General features: G+C 47.2%; 1 protein-coding gene across 1 annotated transcript in view; it reads right to left on the minus strand.

The window, feature by feature from the left end:
- Nucleotides 1-3,682: 3,682 nt before the first annotated feature.
- SACM1L (SAC1 like phosphatidylinositide phosphatase) overlaps nucleotides 3,683-15,665 on the minus strand; it is a 69,955-nt gene continuing 57,972 nt past the window's right edge. Inside the window, exons 14-20 of the mRNA XM_005910652.3 lie at nucleotides 12,928-13,066; nucleotides 10,889-10,958; nucleotides 10,704-10,776; nucleotides 9,884-9,977; nucleotides 9,684-9,776; nucleotides 8,214-8,271; nucleotides 3,683-5,558 (exon numbers count right to left, since the gene is read on the minus strand). Coding sequence (XP_005910714.1) covers nucleotides 5,422-5,558; nucleotides 8,214-8,271; nucleotides 9,684-9,776; nucleotides 9,884-9,977; nucleotides 10,704-10,776; nucleotides 10,889-10,958; nucleotides 12,928-13,066 — 664 coding nt within the window. The 3' untranslated portion in view covers nucleotides 3,683-5,421. The remainder of the gene's footprint in view (nucleotides 5,559-8,213; nucleotides 8,272-9,683; nucleotides 9,777-9,883; nucleotides 9,978-10,703; nucleotides 10,777-10,888; nucleotides 10,959-12,927; nucleotides 13,067-15,665) is intronic.

Genomic DNA, 15,665 nt, shown 5'->3' on the forward strand with positions numbered 1-15,665 from the left:
TCATGGAGTCTGAAAACCAGCCCTGGGGAGGTTCTAGGGACAGTTCCGGTCCCTGGACTTGATCGCTATCAGATTCTAGAAGGGAAGAGAAACAATAATAGATAATAAATGATACGATCACAGACTGCGGTCTTTTCTAAAAAGGAAATAAACGAGCCTGGTGATGGTGTGAGAGGGACAATGCGTAATATCAAGTGGCTGAGGAGGAGAGGCGGGGCCTGAATTTTGGAGAATGAACTGTAGTTGCTGGAATTGCTGGAAGGTCCATCCAGGCAGAGGCAGTAGCCGTGCAAAGGCCCGCAGGGAGGAGGAGCAGAAAGGAGGCCTGCAGCTGGACTGGGGAGGAGAGTGATGGTGGGTGGGCTTAGGGAGCAGAGGGGGACCAGGTCAGATGAGGCCTGGTAGCCTTCAGAGAGCAGCAAAATCTCACCCGAGGGCCTTAACGTGGGGCCCTGGGTCACCCAGCTGACACTGGAAGATCACTGGTAGCTGTGGAGAAGGGACCGGAGGGGCTATAAACGGGGGTACGAGCCCATGGGAGAGACGGGGTTGGGGTGGACACTGACAGGAGGAACTGGTGGGTCTGGTATTTTGGAGGGGAGAGCTGCTAAGACTTGCTTAGGGACAGGATGCATAGTTGAAAGAAGGAGACGGATATAATGTCACACTTACTGGGTGGATGTTGGTGGCATTTTCTGAGATGGAGAAAGCTGGGCATGGAACCAGCCAGTCTACAGAGTACAAATCAAGAGCCCTGGGTTGGGGGTGGGGGAGGGAAACACCTCTGCTAGACTGCATTAAGTTTGAGGCGACTGTGCATCAGGGGGGAATATGTGGTAGGCTGAACATTAGAATCTAAGCTTTGGGAAAGATCCAATCTAGAGGCATATTTTTGGGAATCACAGTATAAAGATGCTATTCAACCCGGGTTTCTAAACAGCATCACCAGGGGCAAGTGTGTACGTGGAGAAGAGGGCTTAGGGCGGAAGGCTACAAAAACCCCAGTGTTGCAGATACAGCCACAGCTTCCTTTCCATTCTTCTCACAGAAAAGGGGGTCTGTGTGCCTCCCCAGGCATCTGAATGGGCTTCTGAGTGATCCGACCAGGGAACCTGGTGGAAGGGACGCCCTCTGACATCAGAGGCTCGACCACACAAACTTCCACCTGGATTAGTGGACCCCTCACTCGGGCCGCCCGAGGCTGCAGAGCCGCGTGGAGGCGCTGAGCTAACAGAACCAGTGGCGCCCGCCTCTGGCCTCCCTTGTGTAGCGCCAGACCAACCTGGACCAGGAAGAGCAGCCCCTCTGTCAGCTAATAGACCCCCGTCAGCGCCCCCTGGGTCACAGGAATCACCCAGCTGAGCTCACACCCAGCTGTGACTCCTGACTCACAACACTGTGAGACTACCCTCCAGTAAGAGGAAACCAGAACATAGAGAAGACATCAACAGGTGAGACTGTGGAGTAGAGAACCCAGGAGGAGGTGTGCTCCCAAAAGCTCAGACAGAAGGACATCTCCAGGTCTCCTAGACACGACCGACGACCTGTACTTTCTACTTCTCATCTCAGAATCTACACTTAAACCCGACTGTAACAGGAGATCAATTTAGGACATAAAATGTAAGATGATATTTTAATGGATGATATTGTAGCTCTGTACAGCAAGAAAAATCAATACACAAAAGGCATGCATCTGGGCCTTGGGCTAAAACAAAAAAGAAAGACAAAGTCATGCTCAGAATAACTGGTTAAAGGAAGTGCTAAGAACAAACAGGCCATCTAACCAGTTCAGCCAGGACCAGGGCATTCGTGGTGATAATTACACATGTCACAACAACTCATTAACTGTTCCGCTCCCCGCAGTGAAACCCCGTTCATGGCGCCTCTGCATGACGTCCAACCCAGAGGACGGGAGCTGGACCTCGAGGAAGACCTTCCGCCTGTAGACTTACCTGGGCTTCTCAGCAGGTGTGTGTGTGCATCCGTGTGGTGATCTTAGTGAACTGCTGTGTGGATGAGAATCAAAAAATGTGCAGAGACCAAGTTCAACACTCAAGTGAGGTCCAAATACAAATCCGAGCCCACGTTTCTCAACTCCAAGGCCAAGTGATTGCTCTCATGCATGCCTTATCCAAAATCAATTTCACAGGATGCTCTGTAAATAAAAAAATCCCACAGACCAAAAATTCTGGTGCTGCTGTGTTACACACACCCCTCTCTAGGAGTCACTTTTCAAACCTCTGACAAGCCCAAGAGTTGAGACAACTGTGACTTTAATCTGATGTCTGCAAATGGCTCTCACCTCAGATCCCTATTGTCAAAAAAACAAAAACAGCTATGAGTACCCAAGACTCGGGTTACTGAAAAACACCCTCCGGAGAACCCTCCGGCCCACAGACTGAGGAGCCGGGGCCCCGAGCTCAGGGCAGAGCCAGGCCACCCTGCAAGAGGCATCAGAGTGAGGACGCGTTCTCGGCAGTGGAGAAGCCCGATGCCCCTGGGACTGGAGGGAGCCTGCAGCCCGACAGGCGGTGCTGTACCACAGGGCGGGGAGTCGGCAGGCTCTCTGCTGCCTCTCCCAGAAACCACGCGGGACAAGAAAACTGGACCACGTGTCAGGTCACAGCACACAGTCTCTCCCGGGCTGCACTCCTCCATCCCGCACTTCAGGTTTGGCCACGCAACCTGCTCTGACCAATGAAATGTGAGCAGAAGGGGCTGTCACCTTCAAGTGGAAATGTCTCCCTTTCCTTCCTGCCAGGACAACTGGTCATGTTCCCGTGTGAAGCTGTTCCATCACTGGGCCCCAGGATGCAGATGGCACGTCACAGAGCTGCAGCAGACCCTTCAAGGACACACAGAAGCAGTGAGAAATAAGCCTTTTTTTTTTTTTTTTTTAATGCCCTTGAGAGCTGGAAGAAGCTTCCAGGTGGAAGCTTGTGTGGCTCATTTGTTACCTCAGCATAATCTGATCTACCTGGACAGACACAGGTCCTTTCCTTACTTTACAGGGAGGAAAAAAGACCTAAGAGGTGAAAAGATCAAAAGTATGTCAAAAGGATGCCCCCACCTTGGAGTTGAGCCATGTGGCCATACCCAGGCACAAGCGGTGGGAGCGGATGTTTGGTAAATTCAACACCACTGCAAGTACACACTTCTTTCACCAAAAGTCACAAGAAAATGAAGAGAGAAGTCACAGACACCAACAGAGAATTCCTCTACAAACAAGTATTCCAACAAATCTTTAAGGACAAGCAATCTTACAGACAATTCAGAAGCCCCAAAGGCACAGCACAGGGAACACCTGATTCTCACCAGCTCTGAGTCACGACCTTGGATTGCTCCCCTCCTTCCAGGCTACGTGGCCAGGCTCGCAGAGAGGCCCTGCCCTGTACCCGTGCCCCGCACGGTCCCCTCCCCGAGTGCGCCAACCCAGTGACTTGTTTCTAGTGCAGAGAAGAAGGCACGTGTGAGAGATGAGAGGACACTTCGGAGATGAGGTTCAAGAAGACTGTGACTTATGGGCTTTGATGAACCAAACTGCCAAGATGGAGAGGCCTATGTGGCAAAGAACATAATGTTTTAAAGATAATAATGACTGTGCGCTGCTTTGCATGATTCTTAAAATTCTGAAATAAAAAAGAACATCCCTTTGAAGACAAGGTATAGGAATGACACCAACATTAGTTAGAAAAGAATATGTCATTTTATTTTCACTTACAGATGAGACAGTACATGAATTTAGGAATAAAATTACTGCAGGTTTCTGAAATATTGACACCTCAAGGTCTAACACACCAACATTAGCCCATTCACTGCAAAACAACCACATTAGCATTCAGATTTGGTCTTTGTCATGGTTGTTGAAATAAGTTCTTAATGTGAAATGCCCAGTAGCATCTGACGATCCATCACAGTAGACATAAACCGAGTTTTGATATTTTCTCTTTGGAACAAATGATGCTTATTTACAAGTTAAGAGTAGCCAGTTCTAATTACTTACCCTATTGTGAGTGTTAATGACTGACTGTAAGCTACAGAGGGTTTTCCAGCTATTATTTCCTTTAGAGTTTCTAAAAGCAACAACTCTTATTAATGTTTATAAACGATAATGTTGGGAAAAAAGGTGATGTTAAAATCAAGGCGCTTTTTAGAGATATTTAAGGACAACAAAAGGTATTACCATTGGGAAAAAAAACTGTACATAATTTTCAACCACAACACAAATATTGCAGCGGTATTTAATCAAACTATTTTAAAATAGTGGCAATTACACTATCTTAGATACTTCCTAGTTTTTAAATCTCATAATTACAATTTCAATATACAGTTTCCGACTTATTCATTAGAACTATGCACAGCTTCTAAAGCGTATTTTTCAGGTTTATTTCTGCACATAAATTAAAGCTGTCAGTTGGTCCTTGATCTGGAGAGCGATGACTACCTGGAAGCACTGAATTTCAGACACACTTACTGATGCAACAAAAATAATCACAGAGTGAAAAGCGCCAACACTGCTGTGTGTGCACAAGCAGCTGCTGCCTCCAACCGTGTGTGCATAAGCAGCTGCTGCCTCCAAGGGCAACAGAACTCGGCATGAGACGCGCTCAGGGACCTGCATGTCTCGAAGAAAGACCCAGGAAAGCACAGGGGCCAGGAGGGAGGGGCTGACCAACCGCGGCTGCTCCCACACTGGGGCAATCCTGAAGACCGAGGCGGCTTTGGACCTCTAGCATAAGGAATAGACTTTACATTCGCTGATTTCATTTACACCTTTTAAAAAAGATAGAGTACATCTGAAACTTTTCTCATCACACTTAAACTGCACAGTTCAAGCTGACTGAACTCGTAAGGCGGTCCAACTAGAACTCGAGAGGAACACCTCCTTCCTGCTATGTAGTCATGGACGATTTCGTCCAACTATCTGATCTATGTAGATTTACATGTTATGAACAGACTAGTTAGCTTATAATTAAGCTGTTAAGAAAAGTCCAAAGGTATATGGAAAAGTAAGCCTGCTAATAGCAACTGCTTTTACAGTGACCATAAACTGAGCTAGAAAAATAATTTCACTGTTTCAAATGAGCGAAGAAGCTAGATTTTTTAAATATATTACTCATTCTGCAATGGCTGATTAAACTGACGATGTATAGGTTCCTTCCATTCTGTGAGCTGAATTCAGGTTACATTTTAATTATACACTAGCTTCAAATTATAAATATAACTATCCCAACAGTAAAGAGATCATCAAGGCAGTTAACACCAGATCAACTCTAAGTCATCACCCCACACCCAGCACAAGATGTGTTCCTGGATAAACGATTTACAAAGACCTCGGCTGCCGTGGAAAGCGGGTCAGTAAAGACTCCAGTTCTGCATAATGGAATCTTCCAGGCCAAGCCGCTTTCCACAGACACAAATTCAGTCTATCTTTTCTTTTTGGACCAATCTGGGAGCATCAACAAAGTCTTTGCCATTGTAAAGAATAATAAAAAATGTTCCGATGCTTGCGACTCCCCAGAAGAGCACATAGGCCAGTGTTTCTGTCCAGGTGTCACCTGTTGATTTTAAAAAACAAAATACTGATAAATAACAAGCCATTTTATTGACACTAGTTCCAGCTTTCAGCTGTTTAGCACATCTTGACAGCATTCAAGTTTACAAACACATCCAAAGGAAAAACATAAGAACTCTCAGTTAAGGTTTGAACCAGTGGTTCTCTGACTCTGGCTGGCTTGAGAATCTTCTTCAGGGCTGGGAACAGTGTCAGCTGCAGGGCTCATCCCCAGCCTGTGTGCTTTGGTAAGGCTGGAGCAGGGCCCCCGAAGCTGCATTTCTCAAAAGTTCCCAGATTATGCTGATGCTGCTGGTCAAGGGACTACATTTGAGAACCACTTGACAACACTTCCGTGGTGACTCAGACGTTAAAGAAGCCACCTGCAGTGCAGGAGAGCTGGGTTCGATCCCTGGGTTAGGAAGATCCCCTGGAGAAGGGAATGGCAACCCCCTCCAGTATTCTTGGACTTCCTTTGTGCTCAGCTGGTAAAGAATCTGCCTGCAATGTGGGAGACCTGGGTTCGATTCCTGGGTCAGGAAGATCCCCTGCAGACAGGCAAGGCTACCCACTTCAGTATTCTGGACTAGAAAATTCCATGCACTGTATAGTCCATGGGGTTGCAAAGAGTTGGACACGACTGAGTGACTTTCACTAAAAACCAAAGAAGGGGCTAGAAATCAAACACTGTCACATCTACCACCACAAAGATCGTTACAACAACTGACATCAAAGATCACTATCCACAGCATCCAGTCCGTCTTCACTTGTGCCACACTCACACTTGTACAGTTGCTGATTCTGACAGCTCTGGGTTTTAAAGGTCTTTCTGGATAAAGAGAAAGGCAGTTCCTCAAAAGTCCACCCTGGGTTGCTCCCCAAAGGGATGACCCACTTGTTCCGGCTGAGTCTCGGTCCTGGCATCCCTGCTTTTGCAGACACTCTACAGGGAAATGTGCGTATATAAAAAGACCGAGACTAACAAAGCTAACTCGACAGCGGAGTGGCTCCCAGGAAAGGCATCCACCGGGCAGTGTGTTAAAGAAAGAAGTCAGAGGACCGAGGGCGTGGACTGAACCGTGAGCAGCACAGTCCGCTGGTCCCTCATCTTCCTCCCTGCCCCGAACGTGACATAGGCCCCCGTCCCGGCACACAGCGATGCTGCACTCGAGACGCCCTGGCCTGTTTTCGTCCTATGAGAGTTCTTACATTTTCAAACAGCTGCAAAAACAGTGTGCAAGAGAGACCATATGTAGCTTGCAGAATCGAAAATACTCATTGTCTGGCTCTTTTCGGAAAACATACGCTAAGCTCTGCCCTAGAGTAACAGGAGGGCAGCTCCTTCCTGTGTCGTGACCACCTTCACTGCTGAACACTCGGGGATTACAGAGACGAACAGGTTCCGAGCCACCCCTGAAGAAGCTGGCAGAATTAGTGAGGGGGGTGAACAGGTGGCCTTAATCCAGGAAACTTGCTGAGGGCTTCCTGTACCCAGTATTCTTGCCTGGGAAATCCCACGGACAGAGGAGTCTGGTGGGCTACAGTCCATGGGGGTCACAAAGAGTCAGACACGGCTGAGGCAACTTAGCACACACGGCTGAGGCAACTTAGCACGCACGCCCTGTGTCCTAGGCACAGGAGGTAAAACAGTAAGACAGGTCTCTGCCTTCAAAAGGTTGCTGATGTACTCTGAAAGATGAGCAAGGATGCAAAGCATTACCACTCTACCAAACTAGAAACACCACGGGGTGCTGGGACAGCACAGGGCAGAGCGCCTCCGAAGATGAATCCCCCAGTGCTTATGCGGTTAGGAGAGGGAAGAGGGAGGGACACACCGTGCTGTGGAGCCCAGAAAGGGGGAGCCGAGGTCTGTGCAGGGGAGCAAAGGGACACTCGAGAAGGGAGCCTGTCAGCCCAGCGGCACCCTTCAGAGTGCCCGAGGCTGCACCTCCAAGCAAAACACAGCATCACAGACTCATTCTCAGAGCGCTGAACAGCACTAAATAAGCAGCTAAGGAACTAACCCCATTAACTTAGCGACACAGGCAAACACTGAGGGAAAAAGAAAACCAGCAACATTCCTGTCTGTTAGCTCAGGTTCCTAGGCAATGCTTCTATTTAAATTTAGTAAGTAAGGTATTAATCTATAATACTATTGACTTGCCCAACAACAGGTGGTTGGTTACATAAACTATACATCCATCAACGGAATACTTTGCAGCCATTCAAAATAAAAGACATGGGGAAATATTTATACTGCTCGGTGAAAAAACCAGTACAAAAAAGTTTATAGGATCTGCCTTTTGAAAAAAAAACACACATCTATAAAGATTAAAACATCAAAATGTTAAGAGTAATTAGCTTATCTCTGAAAGGAAAGGTGATAACATTTTCTTTTTTGTCTAACTGTATTTTCTGTAATTACTATGTATTACTTTGGTAATGAGAAAAAAAAAAAGAGCTCAAGTGGAAAAAAACACACTATCAAGCTACCGAGTATACACTTTCCTTCCTGTCATCTAAGGACTCACCTCACCTGCTCCCTTTACTCATTCAGTTTAACAGGGACACACAACGTACTGAGCAGGCACAGACGTAAGATGCTATACAGGAAAGATCAACATTCTAAAAGATGAATGTGAAATCAGTGCAGACTTACCAGCCATCAGCAAACAGATAATGCACATGGAAAAGGCAACAACCATGATGATAGGCAGCTGGAAAAGGAAACAGAGAGAGAAACCGTCACGTAAGATGCTAATCGCGGCTGTAAAATCAGCTTTCCCTGAAAGACAACAGAACCCGTCTGCATCTAATACACAAAATACCTTTCTTTCAGAAAAAGTCATTAGAGTTTTGATCATAACTGCCCAAATCTTCAAACACATTAAAAGATCTGAAGAAAGAGGAGGGAGGTCACCCAGATGTGTACTCAGACTCTAGGCCCCCCACTCCAGGACACCCTGCCTGCTCGCATGAAACCCCAGAGAGGCTCTTGCAAAGTCTGGTGAATGAGTCAGAAACGAGAGACGTGTCAAAAACATAGAGATTTCTACATCACAAGTTTGCCTCCAGCAATCCCTGAACCTCAGGGTGAGCAGAGTCTCCCTGAAACGAGAGACACTCACAACTGTTCCATGTCTGTACTCTCACTTAAACAGCATCTGCAGCTGGACGTCTAGGTGCTTCCGCGTCTTGGCTATCATAAACGGCGCTGCGATGGACGCCGGGGTGCGTGTCTTTTGGAACTGTGGTTTCTCGGGGCATATGCCCAACAGTGGGGCTGCTGGGTCATATGGCAGATCGTTCCTAGTTTTTTAAGGACTGCATGCTTTTCTCCATAATGGCTATGCAGGTAACATTCCTGCCAACAGTGAAAGAGGGCTCCCTTTCCTCCATATCCTCTCCAGCATTTACTGTTTATAGATTTTTAAAAATGTGGTACATATATACAACGGAGTATTACTCAGCCATAAAAAAAAAGAACAAATTTGAATCAGTTCTAGTGAGGTGGATGAACCCAGAGACTGTTCTACAGAGTGAAGTCAGAAAGAGAAAAACAAATGCTGTGTATGAACCCATATACCTGGAATCTAGAAAAATGGTACCGATGAACCTATCTGCCGGGCAGGAAATACAGATGGAGAGGACGGGCACGTGGGCGCAGTCGGGGAGGGAGAGGGTGGGACGGGCGGAGAAAGCAGCACTGATATGCACACACGATCATGTGTAGAATGGAGCTGGTGGCGAGCTGCTGGGAGCCACAGGGAGCCCAGCCGGCCCTCTGTGCTGACCTGGAGGGGGGCGGATGGGGAAGGGAGGGAGGCGCAGCAGAGACGGGCTTTATGTATAATTATGGCTGATTCACGCTGCTGTACAGCAGAAACCAAGACAGCACTGTAAAAGTTAACAAAACAAAACAAAGGAGCTGCAAAAGACAGTCAAGTTTGAGAGAAGACAACATTCCAAAGTTACCCCACTCTTCTCCCTGATCTGCTCCTTGGGGCAACGTAAGTATTTATATTCCATTTAGAACAACACATAATGTTTCATGTCAAGGGGAGTTGGACCATCTGTACCTTCAGTCATAATGCTATTAACAACTTAAAAAACATAAAAGGTTTCTTACAGCCAGGAATTTCAGATCTCTTGGAACACTTAAAGGACTATGAGATTCTAATTCATCCACTGAATAGTTCCCAAGAAATAAGTCTATGGAATCCTAGAAGAGAAAAAAAGGGAAACAGTAACTCCCAAATTAGGTATGGGGAACAGTACAAAGATACAGCCACCAAATAACCACAAATTAGCATCAGAAAACAAACTTACTTGTCTAAATCCATCAGAAAAGTTGTTCTTGTAATACCGTATTAGTGAGTTCCAGCCATCCATTATAAGTCCCAACTGAGTTCTCTTCCCAGTTCTGGTTAAATAAGAGGTTAAGTTTTGAATCACAGATTTGCATATTAAATTCTCACACTGTTTATGGCCAATAAGTACGTGGTATGGAGATAAGTAAATTGTAAAGATTTCTTTTTTACAATTCCCGAATATATAAAGGAGACATGTCACAAAAGAAAGCAGTACTGAGTCCAAGAAATGTGCATCCTCTTTCTAAAGCCTTACACAGTAGACACAGAGAGGAAACACGCTCAGTTCCCCTTGCAAAGACAAGAAGCAAGAAGAGAAACACAGCCCAGGCTAAGCGGTATAAAGCAAACAGACTAGAAACCTTATCTTGCTCCCAGGGAATCCATACGGCAGAAAAAGACCCAACCACATCTGTAACAAATTCACAGCGTTCCAACCTCTCACTCCCCAGTACGCTCCTTGAAACCAGCCCCAGCATCACGCGGGCACAGTCCCAGGCCCCTCCCCGACCTGCTGCAGGGCCTGGGGTGAGTCAGGTGCACAGCAGGTGGCTGAGAGGAGCTGAGGCGCCATGGCGCTCAACCCCACTGTGCACCAGCATCACCCAGGGGCGCCATGAAGCCACCGGTGCCTGGGCCTCCTCTCCCCCGAGTCCCAGCTGACGGTCTGGAACGAGGCCCAGGCACCAGTGGGTGCTCTTGGGTAAAAGCTGCGCGAGCAGTCTGCCAAGCACCGGAGCTGTGCAGCCCTGGACTGACGCGGTTTCAGCGCGGCTTGCCTGGTAAAGTCCGTCTTCAAGGCGCCGGTTCCCGCGTACTGTTTGGCACAAGCATTTGCGTTGTCAGCCCAGGCTGTGGAGGGGAGAGGAAAAATCAGTTAGTAATCATTGACACCAATGCTCTAAGTCCAAAATATTTACTTCAAAATCTGAATAACCTTGCCTCTGTTCAAGAAATGACCTACCATTTTTGTAAATCTTCTCAAATTCATCTTGTTCTTCGAGCTTTTGTCCCACGTGCAAAACTCCTAGTCTCTGCAACAAGAGTCATACCCATGTTTACATGCTACAGATTTCAGCACGTGTGATTTAGAACACAAAGCATAGTCTCCACAGAGTCTCACGTGGCTGCTGGCTTCAGCCAGGAGATGTCTTCCTTGTACGCGTGGACCACAGCCCTCTCCTGCTCGGCCCAGCTGCAAAGCCTCTCTCTGGGCTCCCATCCGCCCACAGCCCCTCTCTCCCCTGAGCCCCAGACCACAGCACCGGCGGCAGAACTGTGTAAACCCAGAGACAGGGGCAGAGGTAAAGGCGGGAGTATGCAGTCAGTGCTCCCTCCTTCCCTGCCACCACCCCCAACCTCCCACCACCTGGACCCTCTGCCCGCCTCACAATTCACCACCCAGACTGCTGCCCTCCACACTTACCCTAGCCAGGGGCCTTTGAGAACCAGAGGAATGCTACCTCCCTCCCTCCCCACAAACTGCACAGAAGCACGGCCCTTTGCATGTCATCTCAGGACTCCGGGCAGCCCGAGTCTCTCCATGGACTCCCCTTTGGAGCTCACTGACCACAGATTAGGGACTCCTACCTTGGTCTTTGTTTCGGGCCCGCAAGCCTCTTAGAACCACTATCCTCACTGCTCGCCTTGGATGAGCCCTCCCTCACTCCCCCAGCACAGGGCCTGCCCACCCCAGTGACCGGCCCTCTCTGGAAGGGGACAGGCACAGCTGGAGGCCCGTCAGCGGGCCCTGAGGCTGGAGAAGCTCCTGCCCGAAGGCTCTCTGCAGGTTGCTGAGCTTGTATAGGACTGTTTTTAGCATGTAAATTAGTTAAATACAGATTACAGAACCCAGTCCAATAGATTCCTGTTAACCAGCCTTGGAAATAACCAGTCCCAATATGGTTTCTATTGAAAAATATCCTCTGAAGTACATCCATCAGACTGACAAGGACTCAGTATCACACAAGCTGGAGTACTCAAAGGCGGTGAGCACGCCTTCAGCATGAGTACGTGAGGATTCGGGGAGGGATTTTACTCCACAATTCTTCCCCAAGTTCCACAGAATTGCCATAAACAAAGACAAATTCTTACAAATGATTTAGGCGGAAACCATTTGGGATGCATTCTGTTTGCTCCCTACGACAAACAGGACTGCGGTCCGAAAATCTAGGCTGTATGTATTTTTAACTCCATATATAAACAAAAGAAACTATTTATACCTACTCTTTCTCAAAAACAGTCACACTGGTGAAGCAAAGCTGTGTCACGAGTATTTCCCTGGGTGTTAACATCCCTTGCCGACAATAAAAGAGAGGCAAACAAAACAACTTAAGAGGTGCTACTCTGTACCGTTAGAAAAGAAAACATTCCTCAATAAAAACAATGCTAGCAAGACTCTCTTCTTATTGCTGGCTAGTGTTAGGGTAAACTGGTGCAACCCCCTTGGAGAGTATGCATGCATGCCAAGTCGCTTCAGCGAGTCAAACGCTTTGCAACCCGCCAGGCTCCTCTGTCCGTGGGATTCTCCAGGCAAGAATGCTGCGGTGGGGTGCCATGCTCTCCTCCAGGGGACCTTCCCAACCCCGGAGTCAAACCCACGTCTCTCTCGTCTCCTGCACTGGCAAGCGGGGCCACCCGGGAAGCCCCTTGGAAAGCAGAAATTCTCTTTAACCCAGAACGAGTTAACTTGAAGGAAATAATTCCAGCTAATAATATACACAGGTGTATTCTCTACAGTCTCATCTAGAAGCCAAAACTGCAGCAACCTAAATGGCTTCGTGCGTTACAGCACGCCAGTACAACTCTTAACCTATACTGCTAGAGCAAAAGAGCAGACTTCACAACCGTGTGCACACACTGACCGCGGGCACGCACCAACTATACCCATGGGTGCCAAGACACAAGGCCACAAAGAGCTGGGTTAGGGCGGGGGCATGTGAATGTGCTTATTATTGGTTTTCAAAAATTGTTTACTTAATAGAAGAAAAAAAGCATGCGCACCTGAAGCTGGGCCTGAAGTGAACGGCGAGCCAGCAGACTCTGGATCACGTTGGTTCGGTCCAGACAGTCCATGCAGTTGCTGCGGAACACGCCCTCCTGGGTACTCAGCACCACGCCGGCTGGGTCTACTAGAAAATAACTAAAACATATTTGTATAAACACTCTCATACCAAAGCCAGCCAAGCGATCTTCCCAACCCAGGGATCGAACCCAGGTCTCCCACGCTGCAGGCAGGTTCCTTCCCAGCTGAGCCACAAGGGAAGCCCAAGAATACTGGGGTGGGTAGCAGGGGATCTTCCCCACCCAGTAATCAAACCAGGGTCTCCTGCGTTGCAGGCGGATTCTTCTCTGAGCTATCAGAGAAGCCCTCCCACTAAGGACAGTCCTCTTATAACACAGGTCTATGTCAGAAACATTATTAAAGCCGGTAAATTAAAGGACAGACAGGAAATCTACAGTTCAGGTATATTTGATTACCAAGGACCAAAAGGAAGTTTGAACAGAACAGGCAAGACAGACTCTATCTCAAAACAATTGCAGCATCAAGGTCACTTCACCCAACAGATGTGAAAAAGGAGTTGGGAGTATTGTAACAGATGCAATGGGCAACACCATGTCTCCCCAAGGCCGGAAGAGGGCTTCCTTTGACGTAGCGCAACTATGATCCGCTCCTCAGTCCCCTGTGCTGCATCACAACTCCCTGAGTTGTTCATTAGAAATGAACGTGCTTGATCTTCATTTTTAACAAACAACTCAGAAATAAACTGAATAAGAATCTCCGAAGAAAGGATTGGATATTGTGCATTAAAAACATTTACAAATCCCTTCTTCAAATGGCTAATATATGCAAATAGTACATAGTTTATAGGGTATAATAGGGTATTACTTGAAAAATCTGCTTTACTTTCTCCCCCGAACCACCCAGATGTCTGCACTGGAGCCAAATACAGTTACAAGTTCCTGTGGGTCCGTCATTTTTAACAATATGTTCAGATAATTCTATGAACCCCCAAATTTTACAACATATAGTGTGGTGGTGAGGAGCATAGACTTTGCCAGCAAAGTTTGCTAGCCTTAGTTCCTAGGCAAGTTACTAGCTGTGTAATTTTAAGTAAATAACCTAATTTCTCAGAGCCTGTATTTTTTCATCCACAAAGTGGAGATGGCAGCACCACTAACAGGCTGCTCTACAGTTCAATGAGATCGTGTATAATGCATACAAAGCGCTTGGCAGAGGGTATGCGACGAAAAATACGATGAATACTAAACAGTATTAAATTAACCACAGTTACTCCCTAAAATCAAAAAGTGAAGGGGAAATACAGTAGATTCACCACAGGCTAAAAATCATGACCTTAAAAAACATGGGCTTAAGGGATTTCCCTGGCAGTCCAGTGGTTAAGACTCCATGTTTCCAATGCAGGGGACATGAGTTAGGTCCCTGGTCAGAGAACTAAGATACCATATGTCAGGACGCAAAAAAAAAGCAAACCCAGCTTAAAAGAATGTGTTTAGACTAAAGATATACTAGAGGTTCCTTCCAAACCAGTGAGGTTCAATCAGAGTATGTATACATAGAGTGCATGTGAGTGTTGGCACCCCATTTTCAGTCAGTCGCGTCTGACTCTCTGCAACCCCATGAACCGCAGCACGCCAGGCCTCCCTGTCCATCACCAATTCCTGGAGTCCACCCAAACCCATGTCCATCGAGTTGATGATGCCATCCGACCATTTCATCCTCTATCGTCCCCTTCTCCTCCTGCCCTCAATCTTTCACAGCATCAGGGTCTTTTCAAATGAGTCAGCTCTTCACATCAGGTGGCCAAAGTACTGGAGTTTCAGCCTCAACATCAGTCCTTCCAATGAACACCCAGGACTGATCTCCTTTAGGATGGACTGGTTGGATTTCCTTGCAGTCCAAGGGACTCTCAAGAGAGTCTTCAACACCACAGTTCAAAAGCATCAATTCTTCGGCACTCAGGTTTCTTTATAGTCCAACTCTCACATCCATACATGACCACTGGAAAAACCATAGCCTTGACTAGATGGACCTTTGTTGACAAAGTAATGTCTCTAACGCTTATAAAATAAATACTACATATTTTATAAAGATTACTTCTTAAACTACAGAACAGGTCTAAGAGATAAGTATTATTATCTCCACTTTTCAGATGGAGAAATCAAGGCTTGAAGATTAACTTGCTCCTGTTCACACGGCTAATAAGAGGCAAACTGAGATTTCAAACACTCTGGATAGGGCCCCAAAGCCCAGATTCTTTCCACTTTCCCCCAAAACCCTGAGAACAAATGTGCAGAGAGGTCTGAACGTCACAGTTTCGTGAAAGGGGTCTACTGTCCCTGTGGAACATGGTGACCACAATGGACATAGATTTTGGCGTCAATCTCTCCTTTCTTAACTCTTGTGGGGCTGCAATTAACAGGTGAACTCAAGGAAACACCCCCCGACAATGTTTGTCTACACCCCAGTAATGATACAGGTCAACCCCTCTACACTAGCTATGCTCAAAACAAAACCTCATGGGGAAGGGGTGGGGGTGGGGGGAAAAGGCAGATTAAACTAACTATAGCTGGGATTACTGGAGAAGGAAATGGCAACCCACTCCAGTATTGGCCCAACCCACTCCCAATCCAGTACTCTTGCCTGGAAAACCCCATGGACGGAGGAGCCTGGTAGACTACAGTCCATGGGGTCACAAAGAGTCAGACACAACTGAGCG

This window comes from Bos mutus, chromosome 22 (assembly GCF_027580195.1).
Source record: "Bos mutus isolate GX-2022 chromosome 22, NWIPB_WYAK_1.1, whole genome shotgun sequence".
NCBI classification, from domain to species: Eukaryota; Metazoa; Chordata; class Mammalia; order Artiodactyla; family Bovidae; genus Bos; species Bos mutus.